The following is a 17,616-nucleotide window of genomic DNA, read 5'->3' on the forward strand; positions in this document are numbered from 1 at the left end:
TAACCAGATAAGAGGCCGGTACAGGGACCCACTTGTAGCTTTTGCCTTTGTCAGTGCTGCAATATACCTGGAGACAAACAAAGGGGAGGTCATCATTATAGCAAGCACATACGATTTTGTAGTCACAATTTTCAAAGCCCTAGTCAAGCAAAATCTTTTGGCTTTGAAAGGCTTGGATATTTTGTCTGGCTAGACTCACATTTGTGCATTTGAATCTTGATACTTTAATGCATTTTTCATGCTCGCCCATTGAATTCAGTGGGGCAAAAATCCCACTGTCAATTTTCTAGTATTGGCACGGACATCAACAACAATGGGGCTTATTCAGCACCCACACTACAAGCCATACACCATGAAGAATTGCCCACTTTTTGGCCATGCCTAAAAGCATAATAAAATGTTATAATATATAAATAAATAAGGGAGAGGGGATATACTCCAGAGATAAAACTATAATCGTGCCACCTTGGAAAAACTCTGGTCAGGCTACATCTGGATTATGCCATCCAGTTCTGGTCACCAGTCAGAAGAGATGTGTTGGAGAGGGAGAGTCCAGTCCAGGAGAATGACAACAAAATTAATAAGGGGGATTGGAGGACCTCAATTATAAGGAACGACTGCAAGCACCAAATTTAGAGAAGAGACAATTGAGGGGGGACAGGATAGCGATTTACAGATACGTCAATGGTGATCCCAGCATGGGAACAAACTATTCAGTCTCAGGGAGTGTAAGAGGACATGGGACTACACAATGAGATTGAAGAAGATGTTTGACCTAAAGCTGCGCAGGGGGATTTTCACTGTCCGGGCAATGAGGATGTTGGTGGTGCCCACAGGAAGTATTGATATTTTTAAAAGACTCCTGGACATGCATCTCAGTGAACACAACATACAGGGATATGGGAAATTATATCAACACTGACAAGCATACACCAACACAGGTTGAACTAGATGGACCATTGTCTTTATTCAACTTTACCTACCATGTAAGTATTCTATACATAAATGACTCATCTATGGGCTGCTAAAGCATTTCTCATGGTTTTACGTCTGCTATAAACAAGGAATTCATAGTCTGGGACATGGATCCCCCACTTAGACCCCCAGCACAAGCACAACATTGTCAGCTTTGATGGGAGAATCGTACAGAGTCCTTTCCTGAAACCCATGGGTGCAAGAAAGAAATTAGCATAGTGTATGGCCAGCCCAAGTCAGGTAATAGTCTGTTTAATCACTGTAGATCGGTACCAAAAAAAAAAAAAAAAATGTAATCCCTCCTTACCTCAAACATATTGTCGCAGGTCCCAGTGATTAGGAGCTTCTGGTCGTATGTAATATTCATGTACAGGTATTCATAATAGACGTCAATACGAACTGGAAACGGACCCTGAAACCGGACCTCTTTCTCGCCGTAGGCAATGGCGCGTGCCCCCAGATAAAGCCTGTACCCCACCGTCTCTTTATCCCGTGGGTGAACACTGGAAAGAAAAAAACAAACATACTTCAGTACAATCTGAGGTTGAAGCTGGGTTCACACCTCCAACGGATGTGGCTCACAGCAGGGGTACGATGCGTCCTTGTTCTCCGTTTCAGGGATGAAAACAGAGCAAAAGACGCACAGAACTTCTGTGCAAGCCGCTCTGCAGCCGCAAAAGGAGATATGTGAACCAGCTCCATAGAGAGCCTGTCACAATCTCCGGTCATGCGAATTGGATGCGGGAAAACCCTCATCCAATTCACATAGGTGTGAACCCAGCCTAGAGCCTGAAGTTTGCTGCTGGTTGATTATTAAAAAAAAAACACACACACACACACAAGATCTTGCCTTGGTCCTTTGTCAGCTTATTTAAGGTACTTACTAAAAGATCAAAAAAAAAAAAAAAAAAATGACTAAGATACCACTTACAAAGCGATCGTACAAAAATCTAGTCATTAGTACACAGCTTTCGATAGACAATCTGGACAGTTCATCCGAAATTATCCCCAAAAAATAGGGATGAACACAAAAAAAATAAAAAATTCTTGTGAGATACCAGATCATGCGATTTTGTTTAATCAGTACAGTATTCATATGGGGGAAACCCCCCACCCAACAGATTACAATACATCACTTCTGAAGTTATATTCTGTAGTGGGAGAATGTGTGTGAGACTTTACTTTATTGTTTTTGACAGTTGTTGTTTCAACTGTTTCCTAAATGCCTAAAAGTGTTTCATGGATGTTTAGAAAGTGGAGTTACGAAGAACGAAAAGGTGTCAAAAATACAGATACAAGACGCTATTAAAATCTCAACTCCAGGTATTGTCCTCAAAAGCCACAAAAAAGATATAACGCCACTTTGTGAGCACCAAATGTCTTTTAAAGACCAGATATTACATCATCACTGCTTGCACAGAGAGCAGAGCTTTGGGAGGGATCCAGCAAGCCCCACCCACTACAGGCCACTTGCAGAAGACTACAGGCCGGGGCGGAGACAAGACCAGTCACCCTGCACAAGAAGTGAGCGCATCAGTGATCGGTCTTGATTACAGGAAGCTCTTGTACGCATGCTGGATTACTGCGCAGATCCGGAAGAAATAGACAAAGCACGCCAAGATTCAAGGAAGAATACACACGGCTCTTGTATAAAGACAAGATTTGCCTTTTCTGGAATTCAGCTTTAACCACTCGCATGTGTCTTGTCTGGATAGGTTGGCAATTTTGGTCATTGCCTACCAAAACCAACTGTCCAGTTACATGACAAGCCTTCTGGCACTGTGCTGTGTGTGACAGAACTGTGTAAAGCTCAAGACTGGATGGACAAAAATAGAATTACTTTGACAGATAAAAAATCTGGCTTACAAATTCATCTGTGGATTTAGCGGTATTCCTGGAGTTCAGCTTTTTCAAATCAGAACTTCATGACACAGAAAACAGATCTGTAAGAAGAGAAATGCATTCCTTTTATCTGACCTGCCGTACGGTGACTTTTCATCTCCGAGGTCCATTGTCACAGCCATGAATGTGTTTGGCATCTTTGAATTAGGTGTGTAGCCAAAATCTGCAGTCTGGTGCCATCGGATCACAGGATAGTTGTCTTTTTGTTGGGATTTCTGGTATGTAGACAGCTGGGGAACAATGAGCAAAAAACTGGTATATTCCATAACAACACAATATAATCAACTTTAGATTTACTAACGCTGGGTAACATGAGCACCTGCCTAATCTATTCAATCAGTCTGTATCCTATCAGACAGGCCCTTGCACTACAACTGTTACTAGATCTAAAGTAGATTATACAGTGGCTGCTGCAGGGGGGAAGGACAACAGCTGGGCCATGGAAGCCTATGGGTGATGTCACCCCTCCCGGAATACACAGCTGGAGCTGCAGGATCACATGACCAGACTGGAGTGGATTAAAAATAGGCAAGTACACAGATTTTATTTTTTTATACAGGGCAGGCAGTATAGGTAGGAGGAAAGGGAACGCCAACGATACTTAGGCCCCTTTCACACGGGGTAGATCAGTAATGTTGATCCGTTGATCCACGCTGAGCCGGTGGATGACAGGGTGGTCCTCGCACACTGTGCAAGGACCACACTGTGCAAGGACCACCCTGTCTTTTCTCCGCTCTCCCTTATGGGGTGGGAAAATCGGATGAACACGGACCGTCTGTCTGTGTTCACCCGATCCGATCCGCCAGACGGATGGAAAAGTAGGTTTTTCCTTAGTCACACTTTGGCGGATCGGAGCGGGTCGGATGTCAGCGGGCATGTCACCGCTGACAGCCGCAGCTCCACAGAGGAGCACAGAGTGCCCGTTCAGGTCCGCCAAAAAAACTGGCAGGCGGACCTGAACGGGCCGCCCGTGTGTTCCTTTCACTTTAAGAGCTTTCGAACATCAGAGCGAGTGCGCCAACAAGAATTTCCGTGCAAATAAGTAAGCAAGTTGAAATGCTGGTTAGCGAGACAGCCGCTGGCCCCAGCCAGAAGGGAAAAGGTTAACCTAAAATTTCCACACTGGTGTTAATAAAAGGTGGGAGGGCTCTGCTCAGACAGACACAGTCTGCACGAGAAGAGAAAGACTCATCACAGAGCTGCTGCAGCCAAAGAAAATCTCGCCTGCCTCTAGGAACCTTCCACATGTAGGGGGGGATTACTGGGACCTGCAGTGGATTCCAGTTTGAGAGAAATATATCCTTTAACCTAAAATGGGTTTTTGTGCCAACTAGCTGCAGAGCACATTGGGGAAATGCCTGTACAAAAAACTAACCAAGTATGGCCAGCCTTGGTCAGGGCTTCCTGTTTTTATGGGTATGGCTCTTGTCATTCAAGTGAAGGAGAGAGAGAGAGATATTAAAAAAGTACATGTAAACCCTCACCTTGTAAAAACAACCCATTTTGTTTAAAATAGAAATTGAAAAAGGCAAAAAACATTTGAGTATGGATATAAAAAACAAAAAAATTAAAATAAAAACGAGGATAAAGGGTTCAGAGTACCAACTTACACTTTTTCCCCTTTGGGGGAAATGGGGCTCAGCCATACCATTCGGGAGCCAGCAGTCATGGCATGGCCTCCTTTAGGAACGGCACGATCGCCGTTGCTAAAGTGTGCCTGCGCCTTTGTCTACGGAGCATGCGCCGTAGACATCGGTGCCCGTCATTTTTGTAAATATCTTCTGAACCGTGGAGGTTTAGGAGATATTTTAAGCACCTATAGGTAAGCCTTAAATCGTGGCTTACTTGTAGGTAAAGGTGGTTGTAAAAAGTTTACAACCACTTTAACCTAAATGGTCAACAGAATCCAAAAGATGCGGCTAAATGTGTGAAAGGAATTAAAAAATAAAAATTGGTGTGTTTGATGGGGACGATCAGTACAAGTAAGCCAAATTCGACTAGGCGAGAATTTTCACGTGGCTTAAAGCGGTTGTATACCCGCTGTCATTTTATTCATTTTAAAACCTGAAAAGCAAAAGCCATAATCAGCTAGTACTAGATACTAGATACTTACCTTGGAACTAGGTGAGAGGAACTTACCTGGTCCACACCAAGGGAGATGTCATCTTTCCTTGGCGTGTCTTCCGGGTATCGCCGCTCCAGTGCTGTGATTGGCTGGAGCGGCGATGTCGTCACTCCCACGCATGGGCGCGGGAGACTTCTCTCCGGCAAGATCCGGCGGTCCTTCAGCCGAGGATCCCCACGGCGCATGCGCCGCTGCAGTCATCGGCGCATTGCGGGGGGAATATCTCCTAGGTTTAGGAGATATTCTTTATACCTACAGGTAAGCCTTATTATAGGCTTACCTGTAGGTTAAAGTGGTAGTACAGAGTTTACTACCACAACGGTTTAGACTGCGGCCATACGTGCTGGTCTGTGTATAGAACTGCTGCGGTAATTTAATAAACATGCTGGACTGGACTAATCTTTAGGTTATAGTAAAGCTAACACATAGGGAGTGTGGACATAACAAATCGTTCTGGTAAGGAAGGAGTGCATGGTAGACGTGGAGGAAGGCCTGACTGCTTGGCAATAATAAAAATTCCCCTGGTTGTATTAGCCTGGTAACCTGGGCCCCCACGTCTCATGAGCTTCAGGTGTCAGCAGGACCTTCTTGTGGACTAGGCCTGTAATCACTAAAAAAATTGAGGCCTTTTGTTAATATGCAAGTGCATGATCACAGACTGTGTACGAGGAACCTGACAAAAGCAGTCAACCTGAGGGATAGTTACTGGGGTTTTGGACACGCCACCACAGACTTTAATATAGGCCTCAGTATAGGAACTGGCTCAACAACCCACAGCTAGGTGGCGCTACAGTCCATTTTGGAAAGGCAACACAAACCTAAGATAGGAAGCTGCATATATAAGAGTGCAAGGAACCCCACCCCCTACCTTCCAGGTATTTTAGCTTCAATTTGAGCTCAGGACTCAAAAAAAATAAATAAAAAAAAAAATGGTTGTTACCTGTACAAAGCCAAAGGGAAAGGTGGGGTCTGTCTGGCCGAGGGAGCCCTCATGGAAGCTACGTCTCCAGTCTGAGATGAGGGTTGGAAAAGTGCAGTTATACAGATTTGTGTTCATCCCTGTGTTCTGCTCCCCTGAAAATCAGCACAGAAGACAATATCATGGGAGTGATCCAAGTGAAACCTGCAGTGCCGCTCGAAGCGGAGAGTGGTGACATTCCCTTTACTGAAAACTTTCAGGGGTGTACAGACATATTAATTTGAAAGAAGGGGCAACGCTCACCAACTCAGTGCCTTAGTATGTGGCCTCAGCCACTGGGATAAAAAAAAAAAAACACACACCACACATACCAAAGCGTGGCAGGAGCGGCACTGGCTGAGGCCGCATTTATCCACATACTAATACACTTGGATTTTTCAGTTTTAAAGCTGAAGTTTAATCTGCTCATCACCATGCTAATAACATTTCTCAGGTTTAAGTTACATGAGGGTAACCATATTGGTACATGATCTACAGTGGGGGAAAAAAGTATTTGATCCCCTGCTGATTTTATAGATTTGCCCACTGGACAAAGAAATGATATATATTAGGGTTGTCCCGATACCACTTTTTTAGGACTGACTACAAGTACCGATACTTTTTTCTATGTACTCGCCGATACATTTTTTTAAATGTGTCCCCAAATGCAGCCATGTCCCCCACATATGCAGCCATGTCCCCAAACATATGCAGCCATGTCCCCAAACATATGCAGCCATGTCCCCCCACATATTGCAGCCATGTCCCCCCACATATTGCAGCCATGTCCCAACACATATCCAGCCATGTCCCAACACATATCCAGCCATGTCCCCCCACATATCCAGCCATGTCACCTGTACCTAAATGATGCCGCTGCCGCGTTAATCACCACGCGGGGAACATTACAGTGAGCTTTCGTTTGAATAGCTGTTTTCCCTGCCGCGCTGTGTATAGAGACACTCCCCCTTGCTCGCGATTGGACAGATCCGTCCAAGGGGGAGTGTCTATGCACGGTGGGGAAAACAGCTATTCAAACGAAAGCTGACTGTAATGTTCCCCGCGCCGCGGTGATTAAAGCGGCAGTGGCTTTGCGACACACGACGGCGGCGGTGGGCGAAGTATTCTATTTTGGCATCGGGGGTATTTGCAGGAGTACGAGTACTCCCGCTAATACTCAGTATCGGTCCCGATACTGGTATCGGGACAACCCTAATTATATATATATAAAAAGAAAAAAGTTATAAATAGATTTGCATTTTGAGTAAAATAAGCAAAAACACGACTTAGAACTTGGTGGCAAAACCCTTGTTGGCAATCACAGAGGTCAGACGTTTCTTGTAGTGACCACCAGATTTGCACACATCTCAGGAGGGATTTTGTCCCACTCCTGGGACACATTCACTTTTTTTTCAGCTGCTGCCCATTTGGAAAGGTTCAAGGACTTTTATCAAAGTCAAAACAGTGCTTTTTTTGGTTCAATAGACTTCAATGGTGAAGTTACAGAAAAGCATGTAGTGTTTTTTTTTTGCTGCAAATTGCGTTTTAAAATTTGCCAAACAAAACTGGGCAAAAAAAAAAAAAAAAAAAAAAAAAAGTGCAAAAAACGCAAATCGCAGCAAAAATCGAGTGTGCAAAAAGCAGTGTAGAAACGGACCAAAAGCAAACTGCATAGGTGTAAACCAAGCCTTACGATGGCCATACATGTATTAATTTTCAGGCAAGAATATTTATACGAAAAATCTTTGTACATTCGCTGAATGAATGTCATTTGACCATTTCACTTGCTTTTAAACATTTTTTCCCCCCCATTTTAAAACAAAGGCAAAACAGTCTTTAAAGGAAAAAAAAGTTTTGCCTAAAATTAATGTCTGCAAGGTAGACAGACAGAATAGTGTAATGATTCTGTTAAAAAACGAGTAAATACCTATTAAATTCCTTCATCTATATCACCTCCGGCATTCTAGTTTCTGTTCTCTCATTCACTTCCTGGTTTGCGGCGCTCGTTCATGTAAGAACTACATTTCCTAGTATGCATTGCGGCACGCCCAGTAATTCACACCTCCTTGAAGTCTCTAACATGTAGAGAGCGTCCTGCCACACAGATGTAGTTCCCAGGAGGGGGTGAGCACGTCACTGAACACCGCAGTAAAGCCTCCCTTCATGGTGGTCAGTAAAATCAGACAGGCAGGAAGTGAACAGAACAGAGAAGAAATAGAGCAACTTCTGAGCAAAAAGGAACAATGAGGAAGTAAAAAAAAGAGGAATGTCTGCAGGTAAAGGATGCTTATTATGAAAACATTTTTTTTCCCCCCCTTTAATTGTGTTTTTCTTTAAATTAAAAATTTGATCTCCGAGTCTGATAATATTTACCAGATTCACCCTCTAATAGTATATACACAGTATATCTCTGTCTGTTATTCTCAGAGTGGATTAGAGATGTTGCTCCCTTACCATATAGTTATTTATATTTACAACTGCAGAGAGCTTTTATACACGGGTCATACTGCAATCATGGAATAAGATTTACCTTGATACCATATTGCTCCTTTAATGGTCATGTTGAGGAGGGGGTGAATCATGGCATTCCACAAGACGGAGTAATTGCATGGGCCGGCAACCATGTCAAAAAATGAAAGACTTTTAGAAACATAAAAGGATGCAGTTAGTGTACAGTATAGAAAAATCATAATACACAATGAGTAAACCTCAGAGCAAATAAAATATTATATGCTATATCTTAATAAATTGTGTATGTAATTATTTGCACACAAGAATGTGAACAAACATGAAAAGGAACCCTGCGCTATGAATTAACTAGAGATAGATAGATAGAGATATATATATTAGTGAAATCTGCTCCCCTCAAAGTATTGAACGGCGTGTGGGGTGTGTATTGGTTGGGGGCGCTAAATCAATAAACTAAATTGCATTCAATCCATTAGGTTGCATAGACAAGTACATTGCTTGATGCTCAGTAAGTAATAGTGATCTTACGTGAACATTACTGTGTTCAAAAATATTTCAAACATATCACACTTGTTCCCGATTTTGTATAATCTGTTTATTCATTCTTTGATGCACTTTGTTTATGGATGAAATATTTTTGAACACTATAATATTCACGCAAGATCATTATTACTTACTGAGCACCAAGCACTTTACTTGTCTATGTATGCAACTTAATGGATTGTATGCAATTTAGTTTATCGATTTAGCACCCCCAACCAATACACATCCCACAAGCATGTGAATAAGGCTGCACACCCTCACTTGAATGTGTATAAAAAATAGTTCGCTCCTGACCTCCTTTGCATGTAACCCTAAGGTCCCAGACAGCCTCACACACCGCATGTCCTTCCCCTGGACATCGCAGAATCTCTTTCATTTTGGCAACCTGGTGGATCCCCTGACCCGTAGACTACGCCCCTTTGCCGAGTTACAGACACAATATGACCTCCCGAGCCGGGAATTCTACGGGTATCTCCAGATACGCCACTATTAACGATAGCACCACTGCATTTTTCTCCTCCGACCCCATTCGAGCGTCTGATCCTGGCGGGCTCGGCCCAAAGGGGAGTGATTTCATGGATATACGCTACACTGAATGCTTGGCCCAAGGAGATAAAGGGCAAACATGCGTACATGATTAAATTGGAAAAGGCTCTTGGCAAGGAGATACCCCTGGAACAATGGCGTGGGATTTGGACGCAGGCAGCGAAAAGCTCGATCCGCACGCTCTATAAAGAAAATGCCTATAAAATCTTGTGCTTCTGGTACATGACTCCGGACGTCCTCCACGCCATCTATCCCTCTTGCCTTGGGGCTAGGGGTACCCTCTGCCACATTTATTGGAGCTGACCGATGATGCTCCCTTTCTGGGACTCAGTCCGGCAATTGCTGGAGCGACTCCTGGACAAACAGATTCCCCTGTCCCCAAAATATTTCACCACTAAAGCTCCCGTCCCCATATAAGAAACTGGCCAGCCACATCCTTACGGCAGCGAGATGTTTATTGGCGTTGCATTGGAAACGCCGCTCTCCCCCTCCCCATGAGGCCCTATACGCCCGGATCAAGGAGGTGGAGACTATGGAGAAAATGACCGCCAGGCTGCGGGACCGGATGGAGGCACATGATGCTGTCTGGGAGCTGTGGCACCATCGGGAAGACCCGCCTTGAGACGGTATGTGGCCCGAAGTGATGACATTCTCTCCTTACTTTGTCCCTCTACTCTTTCCCCCCTCTTTTCTTCTTCCTCTCCTCTTTTTTTTCCCCCTCCATGAATTTGGAGTCTGCTAATGACTCTGATTGACATGATATTCAGCTGTTAGGCTTCTTGATCACTCTAGCCACAACACACAGGCAGTCCTTATAGACAAGGGCAAGTTTGCACCCCGCCACATTGGCGCTATCGAAAAACGATAGACAAGCAGAATACAGTAAGCAAAGGTATTGAGCACTCACACTTTTTATATTACTGTGCCTTCTTCATTTTTTATGTTGCCTTTATCTGCATCTTTCCTTTTTTGGAAGACCGAGTTATGTTTGTACTAACTTTTTGATCAATAAAATTGTTATTGGAAAAAAAAAAAAAAAAATGTAAAGAATTTTTTTTTTAATATATATATATATATATATATATATATATATATATATATATCTCACCAATAGTAAAATAAAAGCCACATAACTGTGAATGTGCTGGTCCCATACAACTTGTAATATACAGTATATAACTCCTAGGCAAGCGCCGCAAAACAAGTACTTCGACTTGCACATTACAATCACAATTATATGGACTTTTACAGTTTACAATTGGTTTATAGTTTTTTCAAAATTATTTGACGATTTCGTTTTATTTTATTATGCAAGGGGAACACAAACGTGAGTTACTAACAAGGTCCGATTCCTTTTCCTTTCTTTCTGCGGCACATCTTCCTACCTAGCACTCCACCCACTGCATATATATATATATATATATATATATATATATATATATATATATATATATATATATTTATATATATATATATAGTCAAGGTTTCATCCAAGCCAAGGAGTCTGACAGGTAGTAATTATGCAACTAAAAAATAGGCCAAGGCTATCCTTAGGGCCCTACAAGCTCCACCCTTTAACATTAAAAAAGTCGTCCTTGATTTTCCGATTTTTTCTTGGCTAAGATAATGTCACCAGTCTGCTGCGGGCAGTCCAGGTAGATGGCGACCATGGATGATGCCATCCTTCCTGCAAGAAAAGGGGGATGAAGGCTTTGTCAGAGGGTATATTGTGATCCATGTGAGGTAATAAATACCTGGGATTATTACACAGAACCACATAAAACCATGTGATGGTAGGTCAAATTTACAGATTGCCCTTCTCAACCTGATGCCACAGAAAAAAAAAAAATCCTGCCTGTACAAATCTGGTTCACAATTCTTAGTGTACCCAGATGTCTGCATTGTAAATCAATTACTCACCTGTATGAATTGTCTGCTGCATTTGAGAGCCCACATTTTTTAAGAGCAGTTTTTGATGACCAAGCCTCAACCGGAGTGCCTCCCCAGGAGGATTCCACCAGTCCTATTGGATACTTCAGCTTGTGTGCCAAATGTCGCCCAAACACCCAGCAAACAGCCGAGAAGTAGGTGAAGTCGCCATGTCCGAGGGTTTCTTTTTTAAGAAAGTAAACAAAACCATTAGCACCAGGATTGTCAAAATTATAGGCAATGTTTAACCGCTTATACTTTTATCATCTGTGTCCCATTGGGGAGAATTCCCTTCACTTCCTGTCCCATAGCCAAACAGGAAGTGAGGGGAAAGCCCTTTAATTTGCAGGGAATTCTTTGGGGACCCAAAGGTCACCAGAACTAGTGTACCCATTGGCAGATTTCCCCCAATATTACTTTTCTGGGGACAACACAACATTTTAGGATTTCCTTTTACTTTGTGATAATGGTAAACAGGATAAATGTGAGAGGGGGTACGCAGCATGGCGATCGGTGGTGCAGTGTGTCGCCCAGACACACTCCCATCTCCGATCACAGTAAAGAGCCAATGACGTGTCCAATTACAGCGTAAATAGGAAGTGTCGGTTATTGGCATTCCTCTACTCATGCTGACAGGGCATGATAACCAGTGCAGCCCCATCAGCAATGCCTGCCAGTGCATCAATGAAGGAGAAAAATGACTTATTTACAAAATTCTGTAACAGAAAAACAAATGTAATAAAAAAAAAAGAATAACGATTTTTTGTTGTTTCAAAATTGGTCTTTAGCAACAAATACAATAATTTTGTTTGGGTACAGCATTGCATGACCGCGCAATTGTGATTCAAAGTGTGACAGGGCTGAAAGCTGAAAATGGGCCTGCGCAGGGAGGGGGTGAAAGTGCCCCGTATTGAAGTGGTTAATAATAAAAAAGGTAAAAAAAATTAGCAAATAATTTTGTTATAATTATATATATATATATATATATATATATATATATATATATATATATATATATATATATATATATATATATACACACACACACACACACACATACACACACACACACACACAGAAAAGGGGTGTAAAAAGAAAACAAAAAAAACACAACAGAGAAATAAAAAAGGAGTTGAAAATGACAAATACCTAAAGCGATTCTAACAGGCAGAAGTGTTTTTTTAATCTTAATGCACCCCTCCACATTGTACAAAGCCTCAAGTTTAGAAACCCCAGTGGAATTTTGCTACACCCAGAAGGTGCCACCTCACTCTTCTCTGCTTGACATGGCCTGTGAGTAGGCTGCACATGGTCCCTAATGGCAGCAACTCTTCGATGCAGAAGGGCAAGTTCAGTTAGTAGCCAGTGAATTGTGGTGCAAAAAGTAAAGACAACACAACATACTAGTACATTTGTGAGGTTATACTTTGCGCAACATGTGCTGAACATAGGGTGCCCAGGCTGGGTCGCTGTCCAAATAAGTTGGGTGCTGGGTAGTGGAGAGGGGCTCAAGCTATGTCCCCCCCAACGATCACAAAAGTGTCAGAAAACAAGAACTGATGGTAAATGATTGCTAACAAACTATTCATCTGCACCAGTGGAGATCCCAGGTGGGGTCTGTTTCTCCAGATCAATAAAGCGCATCAGCACTGAATGTATGGAGTTTCCTCTATTTACTTGTTCCCAGGACTTCTGCACAATGTGCATTGGCATTGTGTAGTCTCAACCAGGTGTGCATGTGACAGGAAAGAGAAAGAGAAAAAGAGACCAAAAATTCAAAAGAAAATAACTAAGAACAGCCATTAAAGATATTGGAAATTCTATCAAAATTTGGCTTTTAGTAAACAAAACAAATACAAAATTTATCTGAAGTTATGAATTATCCGAAATAACGAATGCTGCATCTAAACCATGGGTCTTCAAACTATGGCACTCCAGTTGTTCAGGAACTACAATTCCCATCATGCCTAGTCATGTCTGTGAATGTCAGAGTTTTACAATGCCTCATGGGATGTGTAGTTCTGCAACAGCTGGAGGGCCGTGGTTTGAGGATCCCTGATCTAAACAAATAATATTAATTCTTTAGATATGGCATTCGTTATTATGGATAATTTGTAACTTTGGGTGAATTTGTATTTGTTACGTTTACCAACAACCAAAATTTGAAAGAAAATTACAATACCTATAAATGTTATAGTTAGTAATAGTCAAGTTACTATTAGTTATTTCAGAATTTTGGATTTCCGAATATTTCAAAAAATTCCAATGGTTCCAAATTAAGGAATTTGTCCAAAAATTAATTCGGAACCAAACGAATTGCACATGTCTACACAAGATTTTAATCAAAGTTGCAGAGATTATATATAATAAAAAAAAGAAGAAGGAATACAAGCACATTTATGAAATGAGAAACCTGTGAACCTTACATGAAGTAGCAGTGATTTAGAGCTACTTATCGACAAAAACAAGCTGGTTGATTCTTCCTCATTGACATTACCTCCAGAACAGGAGTAGGTAACATCAATGTTAAATTCATATTGCAATTACAGTGGAACCTTAGATTACGAGCATAATCCGTTCTAGGAGAATGCTTGTAATCCAAAACACTTGCATATCAAAGCGAGTTTCCCCATAGAAGTCAATGGAAACAAAGATAATTTGTTCCGCATCGACTTCTGGTCATATGCAGTATTGCATGCAATAGAGGTGCAGGGGCGCCGGAAACACCCGGAAACGTTCTGATGCAGTCGGAAACTGGAGTATTTCCCAACAGTTCCGAGTGTCACTGGCACCCCCACGCCTCTGGCCAAATGCGGTACTGCACACCGCAGAGGCTTGAATCCTGCTCGTATTGCGAAACGCTCGTTAACCGCAATCTGAGGTTCCACTGTATGTAACTGGACCCATCATATGTGTTATACAAGGAGAGCCTCACCTGCACTTGGAAGTGACCATGGCAGGTCCACCTTGGCAAGATCTTGGAGTTCTACCGTAGACTGTTCTAGGGAAGCTGTGAATAGTCGTATATAAGGGTAATTGGAGGCCATCTTCAGTTCTTCACTGGCATTGAACATCTGTTGGCAAATGACATGTCTTTTTACTTGATACTGTACAAAGGATCCTACAAACTAAGGCCTGGTTCACACTATAAGGCCTCATGCACACCGGACATTATAAACATCAGTAGTGACAGCTGTAGAATGGAATTTTGCAATGTTTAGCTTTTTTTTTTTTAATGCAATGGTTTTAATTAAAGTGGATGTAAACCCCAATTTTTTTTTTTATGTCACAATGTAGAGTATAAGGTTTCCTATAATCTGTGCCCAGTCTTGCCACACAGAGTTAATCCAGCTCTGAGCAATCCTCTTTAATTGTTCAGTGAAAATTAACAGACGTCCAGATACAAACCTGTCTAAATACAAAGTCCATTCCTCTCTCCTTGCTTTGAGTGACAGGTTATTTACATATCTAGCTTGGACATGTTTATCATATGTTATGTTAATCATAATATGAGGTGATCCACAGTATAAAAAGTGAGAAATCCACCCCTCCCCCACATAACACATCCTGGTAATATACAATGAAATAAAAAAAACACACACACACACACACACACACATTTCTAGGGGGGGGGGGTTCCAGCCAAAAAACGCTGACAGCCTATGTGTGCATGGACAAATAGGAGAACATGCTTGGGAGGCAAAACGTGCTGCCGTATGAAAATGCATGGGGCTGGCCTTCATGCATGGCACTGTTACGCATCAAAAAACGCAGTGCATTTGTGGGTGTGGGAACCACAGGGAAATTATGCTTTTGCAATTTCCTCTTCCACTGCATTTTCAAAATGTAATAACTTTTTTCCTGCATGAAATGCAAGCACAGCAGCCCCTTCAAATGAATGTGGCCCACAGACCTGCAATAATGTGAACCAGGCATAAGGGTGGTCATGCACGCTATAAGCTCCTTTAAATTTGCTAAAACAATGTAATAGAACGACAAACCTTAACCTCTTAGCGCCAGCACCTCCCAGCCCTTTAAGATGGTTATGACGTCGGAAGGTGGCTTAAGATCAGGTGACCGCCGTGATTGGCTGTCAAGGCAGTCACGTGTTCCGAAAACTCCTGATCACAGGGAGTTAAGGTGGTAACTGTGCCAGGTGTGGACATGCTCTCGGCACATGCGTATTGGGGGCAATTCACGCAAATATGCGGCCCCTCGGCACCAAGAACCACGGGCCGAGAGGCCACATATTTGCGTACGGTTGGAATCAAGGGGTTAACATTCCAGCTTAGAAGATTGTATAGCGTATGGTGAGCTATAGAAGGGAGGAAGGCAATGACCAATCATTCCCCTGATTGACATACCTGTGATACGGTCATCTCCATATTGCTCTGTCCACTGCACAGCCAGACATCACCGAATAGGATGTCCTTCAGGTAGATGGTGGTTGTGTTGATTGTAAATTGTTGGGCCACCAAGCGGTAGGGGCCTCCATAACCCATGGGGGGCAGCATCAACTTCCACACCCCTTCATCTGGAACAAAGATAGGTGTAGAGAAATATTGTATTACGCAGATTTTCTCTTACATCAGCCTCTTGAGGGGGGAGGGGGCAAGCAGGCAAGTCAGGACACTCTCTACTTTGCAGATAGAGAAAGGAGCTGTGTGTTAGTGGGCGTCCTGACACTCCTGCTCGCCCCCTCAAGAGGCTTTCTCCACACCAGGGAGAAAGCCTTGCATTACTGTGTGTAGTTACAGACAGAAGAACAGGAAGTGAGGATTTCTCAGAAGAAATAAGGACATTTAAAAACAAAATCGAAGGATGAGGTAAGTGAAGGAGGACTGCACTAAGGTAAAGGAAGCTATTTAGGGAATTTTTTTTTTACCTTTACAACCCCTTTAAGGCGGTGCTGGAAAATGGTGGCCACACAAAATATTGACACTTTGGGCCCAAATTGCACATTTCCACTTAGGGGTGTACTCACTTTTGTTGCCAGCGGTTTAGACATTAATGGCTGTGTTGAGTTATTTTGAGGGGGACAGCAAATTTATACTGTTATACAAGCTGTACACTCACTACTTTACATTGTAGCAAAGGGTCATTTCTTCATTGTTGTCACATGAAAAGGTAATAAAATATTTACAAAAATGTGAGGGGTGTACTCACTTATGTGAGATACTATAAAAAATTTTTTTTAAACTTTCTGTAATAAAATTATTGTCTTCATTGGGACCAATGACATGGCTATCCCAGGAGACCACGGACATAGGTCAGGTCATGTCATTCTGTCCTAGGTCAAATATAAGAAAATTCTGTTATAATATTATATAAAGTTTCTAGGGAGGGTAACGTTCTGCTTTAAGCAATTGGTTAAATAAGGAGAGGACCACCTGGGAACAATACACAAAGCTACACAGTTCTGGAACAAGCACTACAGATTCCATTCCACTTACCATTGATGGTCACGGCGGTCTTTGAGATGGTTTCCAATCCAGGTTCCAATCCAGGTTCAAGTGTTACTGCCAAACCGGCACCAGGCTCACCGTACCCCCAGACAACGGCACGTGCCGGCTGCTGCTGCAGAACCATGTGATCTCCATAGTATGAAGAAAATCGAAATGTGCAATCTGGAATATAGAAAAACAGCAAAAGTCTCAAGCAAACTTCCATATCCAGTAGAAATGTGGGGTCAGCCGGCCTGCATGTCATGTGCATCCCCAGGATTCACTAGGTATGCGGTTAGCATCTCACCAATTGATAGCCAATTATTTTTTTTTTTTTAATAGTTCACATTCTGTTTCCACCCACATTAGGATGTTCCCGCTTCTTCTGCTGTAGTGTACATAATATAGGAGGTCTAGCAAGGATGGAGGGAGCCCCTCCCAATAGTGGTAGGAGGTGTGCAGACTCAGAAACGCAATGCAGATGCACTATATTACCAAAAGTATTGGGACGCCTGCCTTTACAAACAAACTTTATTGGCATCCCAGTCTTAGTCTGTAGGGTTCAATACGGAGTTGGCCCACCCTTTGCAGCTATAACAGCTTCAACTCTTCTGGGAAGGCTGTCCACAAAGTTTAGGAGTGTCTATGGGAATGTTTGACCATTCTTCCAGAAGCTCATTCGTGAGGTAAGGCAGTGGCACTGATGTTGGATGAAAACTTGACTG

General features: G+C 42.5%; 1 protein-coding gene across 1 annotated transcript in view; it reads right to left on the bottom strand.

Moving 5' to 3' along the window:
- Nucleotides 1-17,616, bottom strand: part of SIAE (sialic acid acetylesterase) — a 31,599-nt gene that overhangs the window by 2,210 nt on the left and 11,773 nt on the right. The window contains exons 2-10 of the mRNA XM_040326144.1: nt 16,901-17,074; nt 15,812-15,981; nt 14,383-14,521; nt 11,439-11,631; nt 8,491-8,600; nt 5,943-6,076; nt 2,953-3,107; nt 1,283-1,478; nt 1-67 (exon numbers count right to left, since the gene is read on the bottom strand). The exon at nt 1-67 is cut by the window's left edge and continues 2,210 nt beyond it. Coding sequence (XP_040182078.1) covers nt 1-67; nt 1,283-1,478; nt 2,953-3,107; nt 5,943-6,076; nt 8,491-8,600; nt 11,439-11,631; nt 14,383-14,521; nt 15,812-15,981; nt 16,901-17,074 — 1,338 coding nt within the window. The remainder of the gene's footprint in view (nt 68-1,282; nt 1,479-2,952; nt 3,108-5,942; nt 6,077-8,490; nt 8,601-11,438; nt 11,632-14,382; nt 14,522-15,811; nt 15,982-16,900; nt 17,075-17,616) is intronic.

This window comes from Rana temporaria, chromosome 10 (assembly GCF_905171775.1).
Source record: "Rana temporaria chromosome 10, aRanTem1.1, whole genome shotgun sequence".
NCBI lineage: Eukaryota > Metazoa > Chordata > Amphibia > Anura > Ranidae > Rana > Rana temporaria.